Source organism: Anabrus simplex, chromosome 2, assembly GCF_040414725.1.
Source record: "Anabrus simplex isolate iqAnaSimp1 chromosome 2, ASM4041472v1, whole genome shotgun sequence".
Taxonomy (NCBI): domain Eukaryota; kingdom Metazoa; phylum Arthropoda; class Insecta; order Orthoptera; family Tettigoniidae; genus Anabrus; species Anabrus simplex.
The window spans coordinates 956,982,571-957,010,428 of record NC_090266.1 but is presented as its reverse complement, the minus strand read 5'-3'; the positions used below and the strand labels follow the sequence as shown (position 1 = coordinate 957,010,428).

General features: G+C 38.4%; 1 protein-coding gene across 1 annotated transcript in view; it reads left to right on the top strand.

Annotated features, from left to right (window-relative positions):
- Positions 1-276: 276 nt before the first annotated feature.
- LOC136864575 (lethal(3)malignant brain tumor-like protein 3) overlaps positions 277-27,858 on the top strand; it is a 399,309-nt gene continuing 371,727 nt past the window's right edge. The window contains exons 1-2 of the mRNA XM_067141757.2: positions 277-600; positions 15,618-16,444. Of these exons, the coding sequence (XP_066997858.2) occupies positions 297-600; positions 15,618-16,444 (1,131 nt within the window). The 5' untranslated portion in view covers positions 277-296. The remainder of the gene's footprint in view (positions 601-15,617; positions 16,445-27,858) is intronic.

Sequence of the window (27,858 nt, the reverse complement as noted above, 5' to 3'; positions counted from 1 at the left end):
ATACTCAACCATCATCTGTTTCAAAATGTTCGCAATCAAGTACAGTTCCTACCTGCTGTCAGGCAAGCTTTCTTCCTCCCACACAGTCAGGATTAATATCCACTTGTACACGCCCTGTTTTTGTCCCTAGTGTCACCAGACCCACTGTAATTCCAAGCTTGGTTCCTAGCAGTGCACAGTTTCTTCCTCCTCTAGCTCCAAAACCTCCAATTGCAAACACAAATGTAAGCCCAAGCACTGCTAAAGCAGCTGGAGCTCAGCCACATTCCCCTCAGTTGTCGACTTCCCAGCGCATCATGATCCAGACTAGTCAGCCCAGCGGAACTACAACTGTGAAGAGCCCGTCATACGCATATGTGGGAACACTGCTCCGTCAGGAAGTGAAAACAGGGGACAGCCCTCAGAAAATCTTGTTAGCCAATGTTCCGTTACCCTTGTCAGCCTCTAGTGGAAGTAGCTCCTCTTCTCAGCAGCATAAAATGGCTAGCCTTTTATTACCTGTCACAATTCCCACTCAAGTGAATTCTGGCAAAACCAGCGTTATAAATTTGAAGATTGCAAATCGTCACATTTTACCTGATGGGAAGGCTTCAGTAACAGGTAAGATATAAAGATTTTAATAAAACTAGTGAATTCATTTCATTGTGTATTATAGAATGTGTCAACAGTTCTTCGACTCAACATTCTAAAATATTCATGAGGGATGAAAATATTTTTTCTAAATTGGCTAGAAAAATTTCCTAAACTTACGTTGTTCCATTTCTTTATAGTGTCATAACTCTGATCTTTAATATTACTTTACTTTTGCTTTACAGTACGTAAGGTGTTGGGTATGATGGCGCACATGCCTTAACTCAGAAATCTTGCTGCACCACTCCCAACATTTCTGCCAAATGTGGTACATGTCCTACATATCACAGAAATATTGAAGTTGAATTTCTACAGAGATAAGTATCTCAGAGGTGCCAACTATTATGGATTATCCGTAATGATTACGGATTTCACTTCGCAATTACAGCAATTATGGTCAAAGGGGAAATTATTACAGAAAAGCAACATTATCACGATAAAAATGAATTTCTACGGAAAAAGGAAATAAGTAAAATGTGTTCAATCCTGTAGAGCATTGCTGGTCAACGCTCCTCGTTTCATTGTAAGTTGGCAACTAAACATATTTGGCGGTTATTTAGTCGTCACTTCCTCTTGTTTCCCGTGACCGTTGTGAAATCACGGCCAGCTAGCTCTTAGCTAGAATGATGCATCAAGTCGGCCGTGAAGCTCTGCTGTTTTTAAGTGCACGCGTTCGGCTCTCTCTTTGTAGTGTGCGTAGACGTGAACGGTATATATAGCGCTTTTCAGTTCTAATTATCCTAGTCGTTGATTCGGAAAGAAGTGATTGGTTTTGTAAAATGAAGCAGAGAAATTGTCAAATTGCATCTTCTTCTAAGAAGACAGCAGTGTTACAGAAATATCGAGATGGTTACACAAACGAATGGCCATGCCTACTTGCTTCACGTGTTGGTGAAAATCTCGTGTTCTGCAGTGTGTGTTCCTGTGATTTCTCTGTGGCTCTCGATGGACAAGATGATTGCAGAAGACACATAGAATCCAAGAAACATCAACACATACGTAGGGTTGCCATAATCTCGAAATCCAAAACCAGGACAAAACTTACGGTCAGCGTTATCGATCGAAGGAAATGGAAATATGAGGAATAAGGAGTCCTCATGCCCCCAAGCTAAGGGAAATGTGCATTTAATTAATGATCCAGAGTTGAGGAAGGACTGCTTCATTAAGAAAGCATTTATTACCAAAAAGGAGAATATGCATTAAATTATTCAGTACACGAAGTTCCATTGTCATCATTTAAGCTTTTCTTATACCAATCGTATTTTTCAGAAACTTGAACTGATGAAAGGAACTTCATCTGGTTCTCAATCAGTTTATAAAATTCACTCCAACTTACATTTTTCATATTATACTGTATTTGCAACATTGCATTAACTGATTTTACTGTTAACCTATTCCTTCCTTCTGGCCATTGAGAATTCATGAGGGAAAAGACTCTCTCTACACTGGCGTTATGACCAGGAACGGAGAAATAAAATTCCACAATTTTCAGCAACTCTGAATACTGGTCACTAGATATACAATTATGAATTAAGAACACCCATTTCTTATGTGACATCAAATTCTCAAAACTTTCATCTTTGACCTCCCCCAAAACACACTTTAATTTCAGTACTTGGTCAAAGAGAAGTGACTCATTCATTTTACAGCTTGCGTTTTCATGCATCCACTTGAATGTCTTTTCAACATTTTCCCACGAAGGTACAGTTTTAGCAAAATCCAGTCAAAATGTTTAATATCAGACAAGGGCTTACTCGATTTTATCACGTAATCAATAATAGTTTGATAGAAAAGAGAGACTTCCGCTAGAAATGTAGACTGCTGATATTGTGTAAGGTCAGACATTAATTCTTTAACTTTAGACGTAACGAAAACACACTGTTTTCTCTCTCTTCTAAAATTTGCAGTATATTTTCTACCTCCAATCTTACCTTATTCACTGATATGTCTTCCCTCTCAATACTGCTAACTACCCACTGGAAAGGATTCATTTGTGCATTCAAGAAGAGCAGATACATTTCACCAACAGAATCAAAAAATAATTTCTTGAGCAGGGAAGGACACATGTCAAGTGAAAGAAAGTAAGACTTAAGTGCCTTAAACATGTGGATGAACCTCTCTATAGCAGGAAACATGGTGAGCCACCTGGTTCTTACATGTCTAAGTAGGTCCTTATGTGTCATACCAACAAATTCTGAAAATTCTTTTAGCGATGCTACATGAACAGTATATATGGAGAAATTATTAAAAATCTTTGTGATAATGCTCTCAATATCACGAGAGATTACATCTGCAACAGTCTGAATTGCATTCAGCAAAATATGAGCTGGACAACCTACTCCTAAAATTTCCCTATTCAGTTTATTCTGAAGTTTCTTGTACACATTGTTTTCTCCTTTTCTCACAACACCTCTAAAGATAGTATTTGTGTTATCTCCACCGAAAGCAGATACTTTATCACTAAGTCCATGTTCTAAAATGGCACTGTACACACACTCTGTTATTGTACTAGAATTCTCACTGTCACATTCATTTAAATTTAACAATCTACTTTGGACACCTTCGTCATAATCAAAATACTGAACAAGAACAGGAAATATTTTCAAATACTTGTGGTTGCTAGCATCAGTGCCAATACCAACATAATTGGCCTTCGATAGACTGTTCCTTGTTCTGTCTTCAATGAACGGTGATATCATATTATTAACGATGGCTTCCGTTTTAGTTTTGGCACTGTAAAAGTTTACTGCAACTTTTGAGTCGCTAAAAACCTGAGATAATTTTTGAAGTGGAAGAACTGGAGCTGTATGAATAATGATGCTTGACACAGCGAAATACAAATGTAGCTTCTGCTGCAGCTACAGTGGAACCTTGTATTGCGAGCATAATTCGTTCCGGCAACATGCTCGTACCCAAATCGCTCGTATATCAAAGCAAATTTTCCCATAAGAAACTATTGAAACTCGGATGATTCGTCCACAACACAAAAACATTTATTCGCATAACATTTCTAAAACAAAATGTAACATAAAACAATTAAACTGCACTTTACCTTACAATAGAATCATTGTTGGTGTGAGGGAGACGAGAGATGACATGAGAAGAGTTACTGTGTAGCACGAATTTCACTAACGGAATCACTGCTATCGGTTGGCTCATTGGAAGTGTTTTCTTTTCGTGCAATTTTAACGAGGAACCTGTCCAATGACTGTTGCTTTTGCCTCTTTTTGAGGATTTCACGAAAATGTGACATTGCATTGTCATTGAACAGATTCATCCACTGTAATCATCTCCTTCTTCCGACCAAATTCCTTTTTAGCCTTCTTTTCGTTCACAGGGCCCATCGTTGCAGAACAGTTATATCACAGATGACAGAAACAAAACATGTACACTCGTACGGTGTTGACTATGCGAGCGAGGCACGCCAACTGAAGTCCAGCACGGGAAATGATTACACACACTTTCCCAGGAAAGAGAGTGGCAGGGGGAGGGGAAAACAAAGGCACAAGGGAGGTGGAAATGTACGTACACGTGACACTTGTATTGCGAAACCTCACTCGCTTATCAAGTCACAGTTTATTTAAAATATTTGCTCGTCTTGCAAAACACTCGTAGACCAAGTTACTCGCAATCCGAGGTTCCACTGTACTTTATTACCATTTGCCGGTGTTTTGAAAAAGCTGGTGAGCTGTTTGGAAGATGATGAACCCACTGCCGTCTTATGCTTTTTCAATTGCATGTGGTCGTTAATATCACGTCTACCTCCATTACTGATTGAAATGGAGGAACTGTGAAGAGGAAAAACGTATAATAGAATAATTTTTCTAGGAAAACAACGATGTATCACCTGCACAATTAACAATTTAAAAACTATTTCAATGGGTCTGTGTATAAACGTAACGTTACTCACCCGCAAATTTTGCAGAAAGCTTCATATTCAGTTCTTCCTCGCCTTATACTTGGAAACTATTCAGTATATTCCTCCCTGAACTTAACCTTTCGTCTAGTCGACATTATTAAACCACCAGGCAAATAACAACTATTTAATACAATATAACACAACTAAATCGCAAGCACAACAAACCATGCGAACATTCAACAAGCTAATCAAAGAGGATAATACTCTTCATTGCCAGAGATGACTGACCGCCCCACTGTATTGACAACTCGCAATCTCTCAAATCAAAGAGGATGTACTGTATACCATCAGAGGTGACTGACTGCCCACTGTTTCGATATCTCGAAAGCTGTTCTGTTCTCTTTGGATTTTATATAATGTGAAGGCAAAGAGATAAGATATTGCTGCTTCTTTGACAGCAGTATTTTAAATTACCGGAAGTTGACTTCAAATTCAGCAAATATCGCAGACATTTGCCTTTTCGGTCCGGACGTTTTCATTTACCCTAAAATTGCGGACTGTCCGTGAAATCCGTGGCGTATGGCAACCCTACACATACCGTGATTCAAAATTACAAAACCAGTCTGTATCATCGTTCTTTGTAAAAAGTAATGAAACTTTGGTGACAAATGCCGAATTGTTGTTCACGTAATTTGTTTTGGAGCATAATAATCCTTTATCAATTTCAGACCACTCTGGAAATTTATTTAGATCGATGTTCCCCGACTCTAAAAAAATGAAATGGCGTATGGCTTTTAGTGCTGGGAGTGTCCGAGGACAAGTTCGGCTCACCAGATGCAGGTCTTTTGATTTGACGCCTGTAGGCGACCTGCGCTTCGTAATGAGGATGAAATAATGATGATGAAGGCGACACATACACCCAGCCCCCGTGCAAGTGAATTTAACCAGGGAGGCTATATCCTGACCCTGCTGGGAATCGAACCCGGGACCCCTGTGACCAAAGGCCAGCACGCTAACCATTTAGCCATGGAGCCGGATCCCGATTCTAAAATATCTCCGAAATATGATTGTGCAAGAACTAGAACCTCTGCATTAGTTCAATACACGGTAACTGAGGCAAAAAAAGGAAAATGAGTGAACTTTTGCAAATAACGCCTTTTTCTTTGGCTACTGATGGTAGTATGGATTCAAATGCAGTTAAACTTAATCCTATAGTTGTCTCTTTCTTTAATGCTCAGAGAGGCTAATTATCAACTCTTCTGTTGTCATTGTTAGAGAGTAGACAACACAGGCGAGGGAATTTTCTCTGTTATTAATAGTAAATTGCCTTTTTTAGCCATTCCATGGGCAAATTGCATTTCTTTTTCGTCTGACAATGCATACACAATGATAGGGGCAAATAAAGGTTTTGCCAAATTTGTCAAGGACAGGCATTCTGTTTATGTCCTGGGTTGTTCATGTCATCTCATATACATATGTGCACAAAAAGCAGCACCCCAAGTACCAGTCAATGTAGATAACTTTTTGGTTCAGTTATATTACTATCTTGATAAGAGTTTTAAAAGTCAAAACATGTTAAAAGTATATCAGGCTGTTTGTGATACAGAGGGTCAGAGAATTTTGAAATATGTCAGTATTGCTTCTTCAGTCTATTAATCGAGTTCTTGAGCAGTGGCAAGCTTTGACATAGTTTTGTAGTGAGCCCCACCATAAAAATGAGAGTACCAAGCAGTCTGAAACTGTAAAATCTTTCTTACAAGGCCCACACACAACACTGTTTTGCTACTTTCTTCAGAGTACACTTCCTGTCTAACTCAATCAATTTATTTCTGCAACAAGATGCTCCAGCCATACATCATCTTAGGTGGAAACTTACTGGTCTTTTTTAACTGACCTATTGGTCAGATTTGTTCAGCTATGTTCTATTCGGTCAGAATCTACCTCCCTTTTGAATGTTGAATTCAAGAGGAGGAAATACCAGAAAGCCAATGAGGACTTGAAAGTTAATGACTGTGATGAAAAGATGTTTTATATTCTGTAAAAGAGTTTTACATGGCAGCTTGCAGTTATATTGTCAGGAAATTTCGCCTTGTTGATGAATTTCTTCCTTATGCCGAAGTTGTCGACATCTCTCTCAGAATGAAGGTTTCCTATTCATCTCTTGAATATTTTGTTCGAAGATTCCTAAGTTTGGTCAAGGAAAGTGAACATGACAAACATAAAGAGGAATTTGCAGTTTACCAGTTTGATACTTTCCCTGAATATATTGTACATAGACCTAACATTGATGTGAACTGGGGTGACATTGCAGAACGTAAAAATGAAAGTGGTCAGATTAAGTATAAAACTGTAAGTAATGTTGTTTTTGCAGTATTAAGTGTACCTCACAGTAACTCTTTCACAGAAAGAGTTTTCAGTGTTTTTAGGAAAAATCAGACAGAATTCAGGCCTACATTAAGTATATCTACACTAGAATCGCTTATGGTTCTGAAGACGAAAATGTCATCTCAGTGGGAAGTATGTCTCAAGAAAACTTACACTGAAAAGTAGCTGCTGGGTGTGAAACAAGCTACAAAGAATTTTTTATCACAGAACTAACAGGTAATTAGCAAATTTTATTGTGTAATATGATATAATTTAGAATAGATTGCTGTTGGAAAGGGCAAATGGGGTGCTTTGGATTTGACTCGTAAACATTTTGAGGGTTGTGGTGCGTGAGTTAAAAATGGGATTACTAATAACCCACTTCAAAGGTTGGCACCTCTGGTATCTCTTACAAGAAATAAGAAACTAATGAAATCTGCAGAACATTTGTCAGTAGCGTAGCCAGGATTGGCTGATGGAGTGGGGGTTACAAAATTATGATAGAACATAATGAAGGTGCTTTTGTGTGTGGGTGCGTATGGTATGCATGATTGTTATTATAAGTACACTGATACAAGAGAATTATGTTGATATTCAAATTGTAATACAAGACAAAATCTAACATTAAAATACAGAACAAGGACAATATGATCCAGTTCGACATTTTTACAGCGAATGGTATGTTCAGTTTACAATCTAAAATCCAACTTTCGGGGCTTCTTAGAAAGTAGTTTCAGCAGATCTGTTGATTTTACAAGTATATCTCTGTGAATGTTTATTTAGTGTATAAGTTATTGTCAGTTTCTCTTTATTTTATTGAAGTAAAAATTCCATGGGGGGTTTTAACCCCAGTAACTCCCCCTGGCTACACCCCTATCATGTGTGTTCATTACGTGGTGGTTTTGAGTTTGTTGTGTGTTGTTTTGCTTCATAATGTATGTCTTAATTCTCTTGTTTTCTTCACAGTGTTAAGTGTGTTTTTTGTTTTATTGTTTATTATTTCATGTTTTTTCCCCATGATGTTTACATCATCATCATTTTCATTTCCCGTTTCCAGCTCCCCGGGTCGGGTTGTGAATCAAGGACCTCCATCGCTGCCTGTCTTTCCGCCACTCTTCTCCTTTTAAAGTACATCTTGTGGTTTTCATCCCCTCTTCTCTATGCACTCCAACACTGAATCTGTCCACGTCTTTGGGGTCTTCCTCGTGGTCTCTTTCCTATTAACTTCTCTGAAAAAGCTCTTTTTTTTTTTTTTTTTTTTTTGGCACTCTCTCTTCTCCCATTCTCATCATATGCCCATACCACTTTTGCTTTGTTGTTTCTATCCTGTCTTGAAGTTTCAAGATTCCTGACCTTTTCCTTATATGTTTATTTCTAATTCTATCCTTTCTGGTCTTGCCCTTGATACCTCTTAGGAATTTCATCTCTGCTGCCTGTATTCTACTCTCATCTTGTTTTGTTGTACTCCACGATCCAGCTGCATAGGTTAGTATGGATTCATAATAGGTTGAATATAATACTTTCTTACATTTCTTCGGGATATCTTGGTTCCACAAAATACCCCTTACACTCTCGTAGAAGCTGTTTGCTTGTTGTATTATTTTCCCAGTTTCCTCGGTTATCTTTTCATCGTCTGTGATCACACTTCCCAAGTATTTAAAACTTTTAACCACTTCCAGAATTTTACCATTCAGTTTTATCTTTCCTCTTTCTTCCTTCCTTCCCCTTGTCATCACTGTTGTTTTACTTTTCTCTGTGCTTACTTTCATCCTAAATGTTTCCGTCTCTTGATTCCATGCATCTACTTGTTTTTTGCACTTCCGTTTCATCCTCACCCCATATCACTATATCATCTGCAAACAACATGGCTTTTGTTGCCTATCTTCCCAATCTCTGTTTAATGTTCTTATGAATGTCATTCATGACTGTGATGAATAGTATGGGGGATAGTACACTTCCCTGTCAGAGACCAGTTTCAACTTTAAACCATTTTGTTTTTCCTATACTAGTCTTCACACTACTAACACAATTTTTGTACATAACTTTTATCATTTGCACTTCCACTTTGTTAACTTGTTTTTTCCCTAATGTGTCCCATACCAACTGTCTGGGCACACTGTCATAAGCTTTCTCAGTGTCAATAAATGTCATCACTATGTCTTCCAAACTCCCACCTTTTCTCCATCATATGTCTTAATGTAAAGGTCAGGCCAAATGTTGATCTGTCTTTCCTTAAACCATACTGTTCTTCTTCCATTTCTGCTTCTAGCTTCCTCCTTAGTCTTCCTTCCAATACTCTCTCAAATATCTTGGCTACATGGGCAATAAGGGTGATCCCTCTGTAGTTATTGCATTCCTCTTTATCACCTTTTTTTAAATATCAGGATAATTAAACCCTTTCCCCACTCTTCCGGGATCTCTTTCTTCCTCCAGATTATTTTAAGTAATCTATACAGCCACTGTAACCCTATTGGTCCTGCTGCTTTTATCATTTACATAGTTACCTCATCCACTCCTGCTACTTTACTGCTCTTCATCTTTTGTATGGCTTCCTTTTTTTCTAACATCGATATCTCCTTTTCTTGTTCTCCTTCTTCTCCCATTGTTTCTTTTTACTCTTTCTCATCTACCAGTTCACTGTATTTAATATTTAGCAATTCTGAGAAGTATTTTTCCCATCTTTTTAGTATGTCATCTCTTTGTTTCAATACCTGTCCTGTTTCAGTTTTTACAAATTTTATATCTTCCCTATTTTGTAAACTATTCTTCACCAAACCATACAAAACCTTTTTACTTCCCTTTACATCCTCCTGTAAAGTTTCTGTGAAACTTTCCCAGCTCTTCCGTTTCTCTTCTTGTACTATTTTCTTACATACCTTTTTGGGTTCTTTATATTTCTGCCAAATTCTCTGTACTATTGCTGCCTATCCACTTCCTCCAAGCCATTTGTTTCTCTTTAACTGCTTCCTTTACCCTGTTGTTCCACCAAGGAGCCTCCTTTTCCTTTTTTCTCCCTGATAGTCTTCCAACAGCTGTTAACTGCACACTATACAAAACCATTTCTGAAACATGTCCATTGATCTTCCACACTGTTCACGCCATCTTTGGGAATTTCTTTCTTCAGATCCTCTTGAAACATTTCCCTAATTTCTGTCTCTTTTAACTTCCATCCCTTTATTTTTCTTTCCCTTTTTTCTTTTAACTTACATCGACTTAATTAAAATAGAATATATTCTATCAAATCACCAAACCTCAAACCGCATGACGCAACAGCCCCGAAGGGCCATGGCTAACCAAGCGATCGCTGCTCATACCGAAGGCTGCAGATTACGAGGTGTCATGTGGTCAGCATGACGAATCCTCTCTGCCATTACTCTTGGCTTTCTGAAGAGGGACTGCTGTCTGACCATCAGATAGCTCCTTAATTGTAATAGGGTGAGTGGACCTTGAACTAGCCCTTAGATCCAGGTAGAAATCTCTGACCTGGTCAGGAATCGAACCTGGGACCTCAAGGTAAGAGGCAGGCATGCTACCCCTACACCACAGGGGCTGACACACACGTGCGTCATGTGGTTCCCATGCTACATGCCGTTGATGCGCATGAGTGTCATTGTATACGATCTGATTTTTTCTGGTTGGCACAGTTATTGGCCTTTGTATAGGAAAGGGCTAGAAGTGAGGATGAAGTGGCGGTGGCCTTAATTGAGGTACAGCCCCAGCATTTGCCTGGTGTGAAAGTGGGAAACCATGGAAAACCATCTTCAGGGCAGCCGACAGTATGTAGAGTACAAAGCCACTATCTCCTGAATGCAAGCTCACAGGTGTGCAATCTGATCCACACGGCCAACTCGCTCGGTGGAGCACTTGTAGCAATAAAGAGGGTAGTGTTTAATAAAGGTCACTATTTTTAAAAGACTTAAGCATCTACATAGTGATATACTTTACACGGATTTTCTGGAAGTGTTAATCAACATTCGATTTTAAACTGCCTGTATTTTGCTTTAGTACAGTATCATGACTGATGTTGCATACAAATTTCATACATTTATTTTATGCACAGTAAAGTTCATTGATTCAAGTGTGAACATTACTTCAATAGAATATAGTATTTAATTATGGCTGGCTCCTAGGGTGAATGTTCAGAGTTCTGTCCAGTTCAGAGGGTCCCGGGTTTGATTCCCAGCAGGGCCGAGGCATTTAAGAAATTGTGGTTAATTTCTCTGTGGTTAATTTCTCTGCCTCATGAACTTTGTGTTTGTCTTAATACACTACTCTTCATGTACATGCAACACGCCACATTGCCAACCAGCACGAAAACATGTAATAGTGAATACTTGTTGGCATCAAGAAAGGCATCCATCCGTAAAGATGGGCCAAATCCTCAAGTACCAACCCCGGTCTATTGGGGAAAAGGGTCAGGAAGGATAATAATGTAGTGTTTGTTATACAGTACAGCACATTAAAACCTTTTGAAAAATGTATTAATTTTACACTGAACTTTACAGCATTCGCTGTGAGCTGAAATACCTAAGTGAATGGCAATGAGATGATCGTATGTTTCCTTTGAGAAATTATTCACTTCAAAATAACTACACATTTGGTTTACGCACACTTCCACTTCTTAAACAGTGTTCTTTTGATGCACACTGTCACTGTCACTTGAACTTCCCGTTTCACTAAGTCAAAAATGCTGTCAGTATAAAGTTCCTGAAGTTCTTCTTAGTCCATTGCAATGAGTTTTTCTTTTATGGTGATTGCTCCATCTGGTATGTTGGGAAGAAGATCCAAGGGTTTTCTCTAAAGCTTAGATTGATTGGTCTTCTTCAGATGCATCAGCCCCTGCAAAGATTCTAGTGTGGGTTCAGTAGTTCCTTATTGTTGTAGCTGAAATTTCTCCCCTTACAACTTTGATGTAGAACAGGAAATCCTTTAATGATAAACTTATAACTGAATTGCCATCATTGATATGCTGAATTGTTTTCCTCACTTGATGCCACTATAATGTGCTTTAAAACTTTTGAATACTCTCACATCCAATGGCCGAATATATCCATTACATTGAGGAGAAGAGATTCTACCCTGATGTTGCTTAAATTAGCTGTAATTTTGTGACAAGGGTCATTGTCAAGGATGAGCAACACATTGTGATTATTTAATCTCATGCGATTGTTGAAATATTTGATCCATTCATCAAATTTCACAGTGGTCATGCACGTCCCATTATTGTTCCTATACTGAACGTAAACCAATGGGTCAATATTTTTGAAACACTGGGGGTTAGCTGATTTACCAATAAATTACTGTTCTTTTTGTATATTCTGTCATCAATAGTACAAAATACAACAGTTCTTTTTTTTTTCACCCCCTTACAGGAGCATATGAGGTTGTTTTATCTGGTTGCTTCCGATAACATAAAGCAGTTTCATCCATGTTATACACTTACATTGCATCATAATTCTTAATGATTGCTGAAAGGTTTTCATGGTCTGCTTCTCACCATGCTTCACATGTTGTCAGCCCATGGCATATTTGGAATCAAAATAGTCAACCATTATTGTACGACATGTCCATAATACCATGTTTGTCACCAATAAGCTTTGTTCCTTCCTTTATCACTTCATTGGTTGCAGTTCCGTTTTTCAGATGGATTTGGGATATCCAAATAACCAAAGCTTCTTCTATTTTCTCACACTAGACACTTTTGAGTTTCTTGGCTGACAGAGATTTTCGTTCATCCAGTTTGACCGAACGTTTTTCACTCCATCTGCTTATTCTCTCCCCATCCCAATAATGAAAAATGGTTTGAAGTGCTCTGCTGACTAACAGAATGATATTGTTCTTTATAAGTATACACTTCTCACTTTCATTTCACATTTAAAGTTTTCTAATTTATTTATTCATTGTAAAAATTTACGTGCATGGGACAGACAGACAGACCAGGACTGAAATCCAAACAGGTCATGACATGCTACTGTCAGGCTCTTTATTCTCAATTTGCTTTGTCCAGAGTTCCAAATCATTTCTCGGAAACAGTCCATTTTGGTAAGTCATAAGGCAGTTCTCATCTGTGGTGAGACCATTTAATCTCAGAGCTGTGAGCTTGCATTCAGGAGATGGTGGGTTCAAATCCCACCGTTGGCAGCCCTGAAGATGGTTTTACATGGTTTCCCATTTTCACACCAGGAAGATTCTGGGGCTGTACCTTAATTATGGTCAAGGCGCTACTTTTCCAATCATAGCCCTTGACCATCACTGCATCACCGAAAACATTTGATGTGTTAGTGCGACATTAAAACTACTAGTATACTACAAATTCCTAGAGTGTCAGTAGTACACCCAGGCTACTCGCAGTCCTATAGGATCAGATTAGAGCCGTATTTCCATTCAAGGTAATAGTTTCCAGGTTCCTGCTGATAATCTTAAACCAACAGTTGGCAGTATATCAAGTACTTTTATAACATTGTATGGCACTTCCATACTTGTGCCACCAATGGCACAGGGTGGTTGGAGTGGGTGGCATTATATTGAGGTAGTTGGTATAATATTTTCATAACAATTATCTGTTCATTGCTCGTCATGGGTGATAAATGGGGGGTGGGGTGTGGGAGGTGGCAATATACGGGGGGGATGACTGTGATTCTTTTCTCATGAAGTAGTTAATGAATGGCTTCCTGCCATCATTCTGCTTAGTCTTCTTTTGTTAGTAGTGATTTCCCTTTAACTTCTTTACCTGTTCCTTTCTACCATTCATCCTTAGCTGCCTTGCACTTTCTGCTGCATTCTTTAGTCACCCCTACTTCTTTTTGCCTACTTCATTTTTGTAATTCTTGTATTTCTGCCATTCATCAGTCCAGTCTAGTAGGACATGAGTTTCATGATACCTAAGAGATTTGTAAAATTGCTAATTAACATAGGTCAGTTTCTGAAGTGTTAAAATTCCTAAATGCAATGTTTTTGTAATGAGTTCTGTGATGGAAAAGCTTGATACATTTTTTTCTGATTCCAGCAAACAATGCTCGATAGTTGATTTTCGTCGTCATATCCCTACCACCAGGTGATCAGTGATGTAAAAGAAAGTCTCTCCTTGATGTAGCTTAGTTTTTGTAGCATTATGATTTGAAGTAGGCCAGATCTTTAAAAAATTCAGTCTATCAAAACATGAAATATAACCATTGGAACACTATAACCTGTAAAAAATGAACAATTATAAGCAGAATGACATGTTTCATTCTATGAGAATAACCCCAGATTCTACTGAATCACTTTTAATCATGTGTATATATGTTCACATTGCATAAACTTGTCAATGATCATGAATTGTTGATATTATGAACAAGTGAAATATATTAGGAATGTAAAAGTCCGATTTTGACACTTTAGTACTGTTGAGAAAGTTTCGTATACTTATCCTAAACCGGTTTTACATCCGTTACTTGTAGTGACAACTGATGGACTGGTTCCAAGTTTCTTGCTTTGGTTGTGGCTAGCTAATATAGTTGTCTGTATGGGGTTTGAGGGAAAGGCAGAAGGGTAAAAACTCCGTTTAGTGCTACGTGGCTGTAGTGTGTTTGTCCTGACGTGTATTGGAATGAATGCATGACAATAAATTTGGAAGAAAGACACATGCAGTAAAGATTTAAAAAGTAGCTATAATTAATTTTAGTGATAAAATAATAACTTGCCTAATAGTCCCAAGTGACTGCTGCCTTAGCTCATAAAATTTAGTACAGGTAAGTATAACCTTCTTTGCATCAGAGTAACCTCCACTGAGATTCGTTAAGAGCTGATGAGAAATAGTGTGAACTGATGTTCTACCAAAATTTGAGTTAGTTTAGTAATCATAAGTTACAATGTTCATGATGATTTGTATTGACGAGCAGCTACAATATCAAGTTAAGCGAAGGTCCACCTATTCAATATATATTTTTAGAAGATGTGGGTGGACCTTCACTTAACTTGATATTGTGTTAGTTTAGTAATGCGAAGAGCAGTAAAATGTTTTCAGATGTGTGATTGTTGAGGTTGGTTTTGTTGGCATTTTTTGCTATGTGTATTACCATTGCCTCCGTTATGCCTCCAAAACAAAATCAGTCCACCAGTTGGTGGTAGAAGTAACAGACATAAAACTGGTTTAAATACAGAAGAGTTTCTCAGAGTTACTAAAGTGTAGATAACGGACGTCTGCATTCGTAATTTACCTCACTTGTTCATATCATGTCAAGTTGTTTGTTTGTTTGTTTGTTTGTTTGTTTGTTTGTTTGTTTGTTTGTTTGTTTGTTTGTTTGGAAATACGCAAGCAGTAGGTCCAATACAGTACCCACTCAACACACCGATACTTATAATACATTTGTAAGTAAAAGTAAATACAACATTAAAAATAAAGACAACCCACCGTAAACAGTATTGTACATAATATATACTCATGGTTAAAAGTGATTTGATAGAATCTGAGGATGTTCTTGTAGAATGAAGCATGTCATTCTACTTATAATTGTTCCCTTTTTACAAGTTATAGTTCTGTTATATTTGATGTTTTAACAGATTAAACAGCATATAGTTATATTAACGGAGTCAACATAAAAAAAAGGCTTCCTTCTTTCTTAACAAAGTCAGCTAGATCATTATTTAGGGATCCTGTGATGTATTATAAATTCATGTGATGAGTTAATACTTAGAAAACACTGCATTTCAGCCAATATTTTGCATTTTTAAGCTATTATGATGATAGTGTTGTTCTTTTTTTTTTTTTTTTTTTTTGTTACAGTATTACGGGAAACACCTATATGCCCTCAGCCACCACCTCTACAGCCCATCTCAAAACCACCTAAACTAGTTAGCATCAGCAGTGGCCAGGTGATTCAGGATAAGCCATTTGTCTCGCCCAAAGATCAAAGTCAAGTGCCACCTTTAACTGTAAAGAAACCAGTCATAGAGAAACACATAGAAGTAAAAAAACCTCCAAACAACACACTTTCAAATGATAAGCGGAAAAAAAATAGAGAATTAAGTAAGTGCCTGAAGGATGCTGTAGATGCAATTTTTTATTTAAAACAACCAGAGGTCCCTAAGCTAAAATGGTCACCTAAGAAGCAGAAACGTAAACAGAAGCAGAAGGATATGTTACCTGATGATGGGAATATAGAACTAGTTAAACCAGAAGTAAAAGAAGAACATGATGAAGGCAGTTCAATATCTTGTGAGATTAAGGAAACTAGGCCAGTCCCATCTGAAACTGATAAACAGGAACAAACCCCTAAAATTTTACCTTCTTGTATAAAGAATGATATAAAACTGGAATTTAATACTGAAGACCATGAAACTAAACCTAAATCTGAGAATGTTACTAATGACAAAATCCCTTTACCAGAATCAGTAACTACAGATGAAACATATCAGCCTGTACCAATGAAAGAAGAGATTTGCTGCAAAACAAAAATTAAGATTGATAATGAAGAAAATATCATGGATAATGGCACTGAAACAAATCATAAAACAGATTTGGAATCAGATATTTATTCAGAAGACTTTGACCCTGTAAAAATATTGGAATGGAAAGATGGCATTGGAACACTTCCTGGAAGTGATCTCAAGGTACTGTGTTGTAATTTATGTAGACTAATATCAAAATGTTTAAACTCATTTTAAGAAAACTCAACTTTCGTCTTATTTATTAGACAGCAGGTTAGTGATATTTTAAATCAAACGCAAACATGCGGATCCGTTATACACAAAGTGACACACTATAAAACAATTTGTCGGACCAAATGGCTCAGACGGTCGAGGCGCTGGCCTTCTGACCCCAGTTTGGCAGTTTCTATCCTGGCTCAGTCAGGTGGTATTTGAAGGTCCTGTCAGATACATCAGCCTTGTGTCGGTAGATTTACTGGCATGTAAAAGAACTCCTGCAGGGCTAAATTCCGGCACCTCTGAAAACCGTAAAAGTGGTTAGTAGGATTTAAAGCCATTATTATTATTATTATTATTATTATTATTATTATTATTAAAGCAAATTATGCTTCAGATAATTGAAAACAATGTCATTTAGAGCTATTGTCTTTAAGCTCTGTGCTCATCTATGTCCCCCTTCTGTTCTGATTACTGCTCGACAAATATGTGGCATTCTTCTAGCTAGTTTTTCCAACATCTCTGTCGTTGTAGTTCTCCATGCATGCAAAAGGCATTGCCAGATATCTTCACAGCCATTGACAGAAGATTACTTTGCCTTACGGTCAAGATCATCCCACAGAAACTCAGTGGGTGACAGAGGGGGCCAGGTCATTACTTGTAGAACGCCTGATGATTCTTTGTTCCTTACGTACTTCTTGCATAGCTTTGATGTGCGTTTCGGGTTGTCCTGCAGCAGAGCAAATCTTCTTCCAATAAGGTGAGTTCCAGATTGCTCGATATAATGTGATAGTACTGCTCCTTCCTCCCCTCTCACCAAGTTTCCCACCTTATTACCGAAACAGCAACACTCCATAGCAATACCACCTTTTTGCTTTCACAGTTGGTGTTGGGCAGCCTTCAAGCATTCTTTCTTCTGGATGACCACGGATATCTTGACAGTGATTTGACCCAGATTTCTCACTGCCTCCGGGGATGGATCCAATCAGTTCATCTGTATGAAATAGTTAATTTGATACTGTTTGTCAGTTTGAGTCGTTCAAATGAACTAGTTCAAACAAACAAGGTAATTCATGAGCCAATGTCATGGTATCTGCTCTTGCAGCATGTCGTTCAAGTGAACGTTACGTCATGAACAAGGTAGTTTGTGAGTTATCATGGCGGCACCTAATTCAGGGAGTAGTAGTTTTCCATGCCGCTCGCGAGCTAGTACATAAATTTTGCAATAGATGATGTTTACTTACCTCTTCACACTCTTTTAATATGATGTTGGACCACTCTCGCGATGTTTAAAGCTCAAGGGTTCGAGGGAATCATGAATCAGCTGTTTACCGGCTTTGAGCTCAGGGAAAAACTTTGTTTGTGATGATGATTGTCCTTTTTAGCTGTTAAGGCAGAGCAGAAAATGAAGCTAACAGCTACATCCTCTTAAGGGGATTCCTACAGTAAGTAACTTTCAAAATTTGGGCATTTTAAATATTCTTTATCTCAGCTCCTATTACTGTATATGTGCTGCAGCAATGAAACTTTCTATATGAAACTTATTACATGTTTACTATGCAAACACATATATCACAATTGATTTTGGTTTCATCAAACTCACTCGCTAATTATTCAAACTGGCAGCGCTTTGCATTGCAAGATATTAAAATCATTCCATATTGACTGTTTTCACTTTACAAAGGAAAGGATTTATTGCGTCCTATTCAATACATAACCATCCTATTCCATCGCATCCATTCCGTCCGTCCATCCACTTACTGCTCGCCAGGCCACGGCCCCCCTGTTCTTTATATAGGAAACCAGGGGGCGCGTATACAATGAAAGACTACTAGCGAGAGCCGCAGTGTCCGAAGAGGTCGGCGAGCAGTCTCCTCTGAGGGGGGGACCAGCAGAAGCCTTCCTCCAGGCAGGGAAACCTCCGTCAGACCCCCACCCCCCAGTTGGGGAAGCATCTCAAGTGCTTTATTCAAATAAATGATGCATGGTGCCTTCGGGCAATTATAAACAATATACACAAGCAAAGAAACAGAAACCATTCTAATAATCACACAGAACTCGAGACAAGAAAATGAGTAAGCCGGACAGGCCTACCACAAACAAGGTAACCCAAATTATTAAAGCGAACTGAACAGATGACTGGCTGGAGTCCTCAGGAACCAAGGCAGACTTTGGGACATGGACTCTGGGACTCTTAGGAAATTGTCTGTATGAACTATTAGCCTGTTTTTACGCTGTATAACATAATTATAATAATTGTATGCAGCAGTAAGTGTATAAATGAGTAGGCTAAGTACAGAAACTGACGGCTACTGTAGCTACACCTATCTGGATATTAGAGGCGTGCATTTTAAAAACTCAAAACGGGGAAAGATGTGCCTTGCTGCATATGCAACCACCATTACGAATGAGTGGAATGTGTAGTCTAAATTGCCTGAGTTTGCTCCAATTCTTTCGACAGGTAGGTGTACATCGTTATCAGACCACATTCATAAGACCACTGCTTGTGTTTACCGATATTTTGGTGACGAAGGAAATAATTCCTTACATGTTAGAGAGTATTTGCATCATACTTAGGTACTTCGGTATATGACGGTGCAATGTGTAATTGTGCCTACTTGTACACAGCAACTCAACAACTTTAAGGTGATGTCCGAAACGAAACATAAGTTGTGGATGTCGGTTATTTTGAAGAGGTGCCACATAGCACATCCCGCTGTGTTGTTTGTTCAAAAGTAAAATACACCGGCAGAAATACTTCTGGGATGATCTGGTACTTAAAAACACATAATATCAATGAAGGGGAATCGTCAGAGAAAACCTCCGGCCCGATCTGCATCACAAGAAGCTACCCCGTCGACAACAATTGCGAGGTATCCAGGTAGGTTTACATCCTATTTACAGTTACTAACAAATTATAAGGGTTATTCAGCTGAGATGTCAACCTGAAATAACTCTTGAACCGTTTAAGATACATTCTGTTTTCACTTTCGTTAATTGTATTAAGGGGCTCATAGTTCAACATGCAGTACTTTCCTAGGCTTTTGACAAAATTTATCGATCATAGGATATAAACTTCTTGGTTTGATCCTTATTGAGTGGTGATCACAATAATAATTAAACTTATGTTTTAATGGTCCACCTTTCCAATACTATATTATGCAATGTTTACATTTCCTTTTTAATCTTGGAACTAGTTTCGGCCTTGGCTGGTCATCATCAGCCATAGCCGGAAGAGGAAGGGGAGCAGCCACAGCACAAGCAGCTGCTCCACAGTAGATGCGGCGACAGTGACTCCACCACCGGGCCGACTCCCCCAAGCCCGGTGGAGTCCCCTTCCAGCACCAACAACCCAGGATCATACCAGGATGGTTTTGCACATACCACCACGACCACAGTGGCGACGACCTTCCGGAGTGAGATGCCCGACCCGACGCAGTCCCAGGAAGAACGCCGGCCAGTGCAAGGTTGCCTAGTGGAGGCATGTTGGTTGTCCTTTTGTATCATATTATTTGTATTTTCCTTTGCATTTCTTGTTTTATGGTTACATGTAGTCTGTCGCTGATTTACTGTGCTTTTTATATTATTAAAGACAGCACGGTGGGACCACCTTTCAGGGGTCCCATGACTCGATAGCCGCTTGTCCAGTGCGGTTGCGCCAGTGCTGTCTCCTCCCATTACAAGCGCTAGCAGAAGTGGCTATATAAGCAGTGAGGGGAGATGGCTCTGGAGCAGCTCAGCTGGGACGGGAAGCCGAGTCAACTAACAAAACTGTACAAACACAAATGACGTTAAAAGGTATTAAAAGGATCTGGGATGAACTAGGTGCACAACACGTAAAATATGATGAAATTAAAATAAGGCTCTAAAATCCTTGGATGCGTTGTATCGTGTTAAAATGTTTCATTAGTGCTTGTTGTTAAAGTATCTTGAAAAATGTTGATGGAGATTGTCAAAAATGGCACATGAAGAAAGTATTAATAGCTGGCAGTTCATAGATTGCAGCTGGTAGAAATTGGCAATTCAATGCGGTGTCCATGAAGTTAACCTAAATAATAATAGTCAAAATTAATGAACTAAAAGGAGAGAGAGTGCTAATCAAATGGCATAAATTATATGAGACGTACCTTTCGTTGCAGCATGTGGTGCATGGCCTACTGTGTGCCTCATTAATGGGGAGGAGTTGAGATTGGATCGGGAGATTCAAAGCGAACAGGGAAAGGGTGGGGCAAGGAGAGAGGAGAGGGCGGGGAAAGGTAAGGGGTGTGGGGGGGGAAGGAAAGGGGGTTATGGCGGGGCCGAAAGGTGTGGTTAAAACTGATGGCTGCTGAGGGAAGGTGCTGTGAATAGTATCAAAAATTCAATTACGACTTTTTGGCTTGTCATTTCTAAAAATGGGAATTAGGTCAAACAGGATATTTGGCTTTTCAGAAATGTCATTCAGATTATAATTTGGGTTAAAATATTGATCTATATATATGAAGCAGCTTTCTGCAATTCTTAGGAGGGGTCCTTTATTCATGACTGAGAATTTCCATATCTTGTTTTATGTCTGTGAATTTGTGATTATAGTCATGCATATGCTGTCTCACAGCCAAAATCTATTGTATTTCAGGGCATTAACATGTTCTGAGTATCTTATATTAAAGCTTCTTCTAGTCTGTCCAACGTAAGAAAACTTAAACTGTTGCATTTAATCCTGTACACCACTGATTTTGAAAAACTATTGAAGTTGTTTATGGATGTGATATTATGTAAGACTTCTGCATTCCTATTAGAGGTTTTGAAAACTACTTTTACATCACGCTTTTTAAAGATGTTGGTGACTTTATAAATTTGTTGGTTGAACATAAAGGTAGAAAAAGAAGAGTTGTTTTGTTTATATTTTTTCAAAGTAGTTGAGGGGCGATATTTATTGATTATTCTTTCAATAAAGAAACTGTTGTATCCATTAGATTTAGCGATCTTACGAATAGTGTTCAACTCTTTTTCGAAGTCTCCTTTTGATATTGGAACATTGAAGGCTCGGTACACCATGCTGTTGTATGCTGCTAGTTTGTGAAGTTGAGGGTGTGAGGAATCTTGATGGATTGTAGTGATTGTTTTGGTACGTGTTCTGAAAATCTTATCACTTAAGGAGCCTGGGTGCCTGATAATAGTTAAGTCTAAAAAATTAATTTTCTGTCCAATTTTTGATTCAAGTATGAATTTTATATGCGGATCAATGTTATTTAGATTAATGAGAGTGGTAGCAGCGTCTGTTATGCTCTCATTCATAATTACTATAGTGTCATCTACGTATCTTGCTCAGAAAAGGATATTGTCAAAGAAGGCGACGTCCCATTGCTCTGCCTTCGCCGACTGACATCCCTCCCGTGGCGAGCCTCCTATTTATATATTCCGGAGGCGCGCGTATACTGTTGAAAGCACATCCCGGGAGGGAATGTTCGCCAGGTTATCGGCAGAGACAATGGGCCGCCACGAGAGGGTGATCCCCTTCCGTGCACAAAGATTTATTAGCATAATATACAATGCAATAATATAATTGTTGGAGTGCAGAACAGCTCTGCGACCTGACTTCAGGGTGTATATGGCCACATTTTAACATGATGCAACACATCCAAAGATTTAGAGCCTTATTTTAATTTCATCGTATTTTATGTGTTGTGCACATAGTTCATCCCAGATCCTTTTAATACCTTTTAATGACATTTGTGTTTGTACACTTTTGTATTATGGCTGATGTTGACTAATATACCAATATAATGGTCCGTTATCAACATCTACATCACATGATGTTGACTAGCCAAGGCCGAAACTAGTTCCAAGATTAAAAATTTAATGTAGCCTAAACATTGCATAATGTAATATTGAAAAGGTGGACCTTTAAAACAAATTTAATTATTATTGTGATCACAATTCAATAAGGATCAAACCATGAAGTTTATATCCTATGATCGATAAATTTTGTCAATAGCCTAGGAAAGTACTGCATGTTGAACTATGAGCCCCTTAATACCATTAACGAAAGTGAAAACAGAATGTGTCTTAAACGGTTCAAGAGTTATTTCAGGTTGACATCTCAGCTGAATAACCCTTATAATTTGTTAATAACTGTAAATAGGATGTACACCTACCCGGATACCTCGCAATTGTTGTCGACAGGGTAGCTTCTTGTGATGTGGACCGGGCCGGAGGTTTTCTGTGACGATTCCCCTTCATTGACATTATGTGTTTTTAAGTACCAGATCATCCCAGAAGTATTTCTGCTGGTGTATTTTACTTCTTTTGAACCAGCAACACAGCGGGCTGTGCTATGTGGCATTTCTTCAAAATAACCGACATCCACAACTTATGTTTCGTTTCGGACATCACCTTAAAGTTGTTGAGTTGTTGTCTACAAGTAGACACAATTACACATTGCACCGTCATATACCGAAGTACCTAAGTATGATGCAAATACTCTATAACATTGTAAGGAATTATTTCCTTCGTCACCAACATATCGGTAAACACAAGCAGTGGTCATATGAACGTGGGGTCTGATAACGATGTACACCAACCTGTCGAAAGTACTGGAGCAAACTCAGGCATTTTAGATTACACGTTCCACTCATTCGTAATGGTGGTTGCATATGCAGCAAGGCGCACATGTTTCCCTGTCTCGAGTTTTAAAAATGCACGCCTCTAGTATCCAGATAGGTGTACCTACTGTAGCCATCAGCTTCTGTACTTAGCCTACTCATTTGTATACTTACTGCTGCATACAATTATTATAATTATGTTATACTGCATAAAATGTTCTGAGCTCGGTAAATTCATGAAGCAGGATGCTACCCTACTTGCACATAGTGCAAGTGAGGATCTCTCCTCTAACGGGTTATGGACCACCGGTGAATTGTATAGTCCTAGCCGGCTGAGCACAAGGAGGGCCATGACTCAGAATATGTCTGAGATGCCTACTCACATTCCATAGTAACTGGTATCCCGACTCATGACCACTTACTAGGCCACTCAGCCGTTGCCCATGGTTCACAAACTAGGATGTGACTACAGTAACCCACAAACATGTACCATAAACAACTTGGCGAACGAAATGGAATTCGATGAGGAGTTATCAATATTAATGGGACTAATGGAAGAAAGAAACTGCTATGGAGGGTAAGAAAAGTAGAGGGAGACCAAGACGACGATGGTTAGACTTGGTTTCTAACGATTTAAAGATAAGAGGTATAGAACTAAATGAGGCTACAACACTAGTTGCAAATCGAGTATTGTGGCGACGTTTAGTAAATTCTCAGAGGCTTGCAGACTGAACGCTGAAAGACATATAACAGTCTATAATGATTATGTATGTATGTATAGTGCATAAAAATAGACTATTACTTCATACAGACAATTTCCATGCCTATTCATATTCTCAGTGGCTTTATTTATGAAGGCTTCTTACTATCATTCACATGTATTCAATTTAAGTCACATAACGAAGACTCTTACTCTTTCTCATAAATTAACATACTATGATTCTTGCATTATTCTGATATATATCGATGTATATCGAAGTTCCTACTCCTTTATTCCATCAGCTTGATTTCATTAAAATAGAACAATATCTGACTCAATCATCGTCGAATTACCATCGTCACTTGAAATATTACGAAGACCATACCATTTCTAAATATTGTACCCCTAATGAAACCCCTAAATCCCTGTTGTACATGGTGTTTTTTTATCAATGAAGATCGTATTCCTGCCATACTTGTATTAGATGATCACTAACTAATCCATCCAAACGGAATTGCAGCTTTGATATTTAACGATTAACTTTACTCTCAAACATCGGATTCTATTGAGGATTCACTTCCCTTCATTAACATATAAGTATACAAAAGATCACACCATTTCAAAGTTATTTTGAAGATTTATAAATGCCCAATTAATTATCAATTTTAGTCATATTTATGATGATACTGCATTATATTCATAATCCGTAGCCTTTTGATGACCCTAAGATTTCTTAAAATGACTTATTATTGCCCAATGTGACCTAATTCATTACGTAATGTACAGAGTAAAACTATTGGTAAGAAATCTTCACAATTACAGCAAACACGTAATGAAAATAAAGGAGTACTTAGTGTTTGGTGGCCTTGCCCGTCTCATGGTTGGGCTGTTAGCAGGACTCCCAAGATTTTCATTCCCAGACACTTTTACGCATCCATAGTTTCTGGATATTAACTTGTCTCTCTCTTGTGCTTAGTTATCTGTAATGTACAGACTTGTATTAACATCTTATCACACACTTTAGAACGTACGGTCACTGATATTAATGGATGACAATTGCTTAAAACCCACTCACTATTGATGGTAATATTCCTTAATTAGCTTAAAATTGTTACAATGTACACAGACCATTTTTTAAACAATAGAATTTATATATCATTATACTATTGCAAATGTTAGTGTCTGTACTTCAATTCTGCTTCCTACTTCCTAGCATATATTTAGGGTGCACATTCATAGACAATTCCCATTGTTGCTTCAGGGATGTAGAAAAGATGAGTTGAGTACAACAACAGACTTGAGCAGACGACCATCACAGACTGATTCAACTAGAAGACTGTATATACCTGTTCTGTTTTACTTCTTAAAATATCCGCTATTAGTACGCCCTCTTCTACGTCACAAGCAAGTTATCACCACTGGTCTCCAGCGATTAGACCTTCAGTCATTGAAATATCTAGTGTTCTCTATACCTCCTAATTTTAAAATGGTCCAAAACAAAATTAAGTCAAAAACACGTTTGGCATGACTTAAGCTTGTTTCAAGTTCTGGTCTATAATCAGTACGCAGTGAAGTTCTCCCAGCCTTCAGTATTACTACGCTGTTATTCATTTCCCCATTAATGACTGACTTCCGAAATTACATGACGTTTTACATGGCAACCTATGTGATAATTTGTTTGAGAGAATTTTGCGTGTCATCTACCTCTGGCTTTCTCTTCACAAATGCCAAATGCTTCTGAGCTTCTGTACTAAATGGCTGTGCGTTTGCTCACTTTAGTTTCAGTGAATACTATGGCAATCTCGCCTCCATTTTAAGATTTTTTACTCCAGTTTTCTCCTTGTTTTGAATGTCAGTCATAAATATTCCATGCATACGAAAGGCTATGCCATCCTACTGCAAATTGTATATTTTCCAACAAAATAGGTGAGATTTCACTGCAAAAATTGACATTATCAGTTTCTTTGTGTCTGCGTGGGAAAATGTAAAGGTCTATTAAGCAGTGACCTCTTTCTGCCTAAAATATTGCAGCTGAATTAATGTTGATGTCTTGATAGCAATAAATATGCTGGTCTATAGCTGCCCACTGGAGATTATTGCAGACACTTCATCTGCAAACAATATACATAAAAGAAGTGGATCAGGATCCTCGGTTTCTATCACTTATCTGTCCGGCCGCTTTTTCTGCTCTAGATGGTCTTCATGGTGTTAATATCATTGAGTGTGGTCCCTTCCATACTTTTAATAAACGAATAACGACTCTCTGAGTATCTTGGGTTCATAAGAACGTACTTCCATTCTTGATTACATTTAGTAAGTGTATGTTGTAAGAAGTGCTCTATTGCATCCTTATGCATACAAATATCTGCCGGACTGAGTGGCTCAGATGGTTGAGGCACTGGCCTTCTGACCTCAACTTGGCTGGTTTGATCCTGACTCAGGCCGGTGGTATTTGAAGGTGCTCAAATACGTTAGCCTCATGTTGGTAGATTTACTGGCACGTAAAAAATCTCCTGCGGGACTGAATTCTGGCACCTCGGCGTCTCCAAAAACTGTAAGGGCCGATTGCAAAAACGGTACTTAGACGATGTCTACGGCTAAACAATGCCTAAGTATGGCTGCCGCATTGCAGAGACGTTATTTATCACTTAGACAATGTCTAAAACCGAAGTTCAACCGGTCATGTTTAAGCACTGCCGAAAGCACTGTTTAACCTCAAATGAGAGAAGTGAAGCACAATCAGAGGTTATGTACCATGAAATATGTAATTTGTATTATCAAGTTGAGACGATTCCGGGAAGAAAGGTTAGTCCGACGGCCTCTCTGTGGGTCGCCCGCTGCTAAATCGCAGCAATTCGTTTGACATGCACGGGGAGATAATCATAAAATAAGGTTTCACTTTATGAGAGACTTGTTTCTTGAGACTGACAAAGTGACAGTCCGGTAACTGTCAACTTGAATACAATTCTTGGCAACCGATATATTTTATTATATACATGGGGTAATTTCCATGGAATTATAGGTCATTTCGAGTACAGACATATCAGAATTATGTGTCCCGATCGTCTGAGGGCTGTCACATACATCAACCGGGAGGAATTCACTTATACTTACGGCCAAGTAAACACACATAATAGTGAAAACTAAAAAGTAGGTTGTATGGGATTTATATACCGTGTATATATATATATATATATCTCGTATAAGTTTTCGGCAACTATCAGGTAGGAAAAGACAAGTGGTGGTGATTATCGTTTAAAGAGGACTGGGGAAGAAAAGCCGTGGCCATAATAACAGCCCTAGTATTTGCCTGGTGTAAAAATAGGGAAACTACGGAAAACAATCTTCACGGCTGCCGATGATGCGTTTTGAACCTATGATCTCCAGAATGCAAGCTACATCTATATGGCCCGTACAACACATTTTTCGGTTACACATTACTATTGCTTCATCTTCCCTTCGTCGACGCTACCGTAATTTATGAGTAGATTACACTCACTGTAACAGCCCTATAAGCAAAGCTACACTTCCCCATACGGTGGCTTGTCACTTTATTGTCGATAATATTATGAGATTTAATTTCCACCCAAAAGCGATACTCTTATCTGTGGGCAAGTCATGCTCAGCCATATTTGAGTAATGTGTAGGAAGACAAACAGCTGACTGGCGTTCAGCGCGTGCACCGACGAATTTCATTGGTTGCGACAAGCAAAGAGTTGCATGAAAGATACTTCTGTCTCCATTTTTAAACCAAAATTGAAAGTTTAAGGGATGTCTAGCTAACCATCGACTGAACATTGTTTATGCAATGGAAGATCGTGAATGATTTAGACATTGATTAGGTAGACGATGTCTAAGGCTTAAAACTAGTCATCGTTTCTGCAATCGGTCCTAAGAGTAGTTCAGTGGGGTCGTAAAGCAAAGAACTATTATTATTAACAAATCTGTGCATTAACACCAGGAAGATGGAGGGGTCATTTTTGACCCTTTAATGAATTGAGCACTCTGCTGTTGCCATAATTTATCGTAGAATTTGTTCAGACTGTATGACTTTTCATCACTTAGGTTTTATTTGCTGTCGTTAAAATTTGGATGCC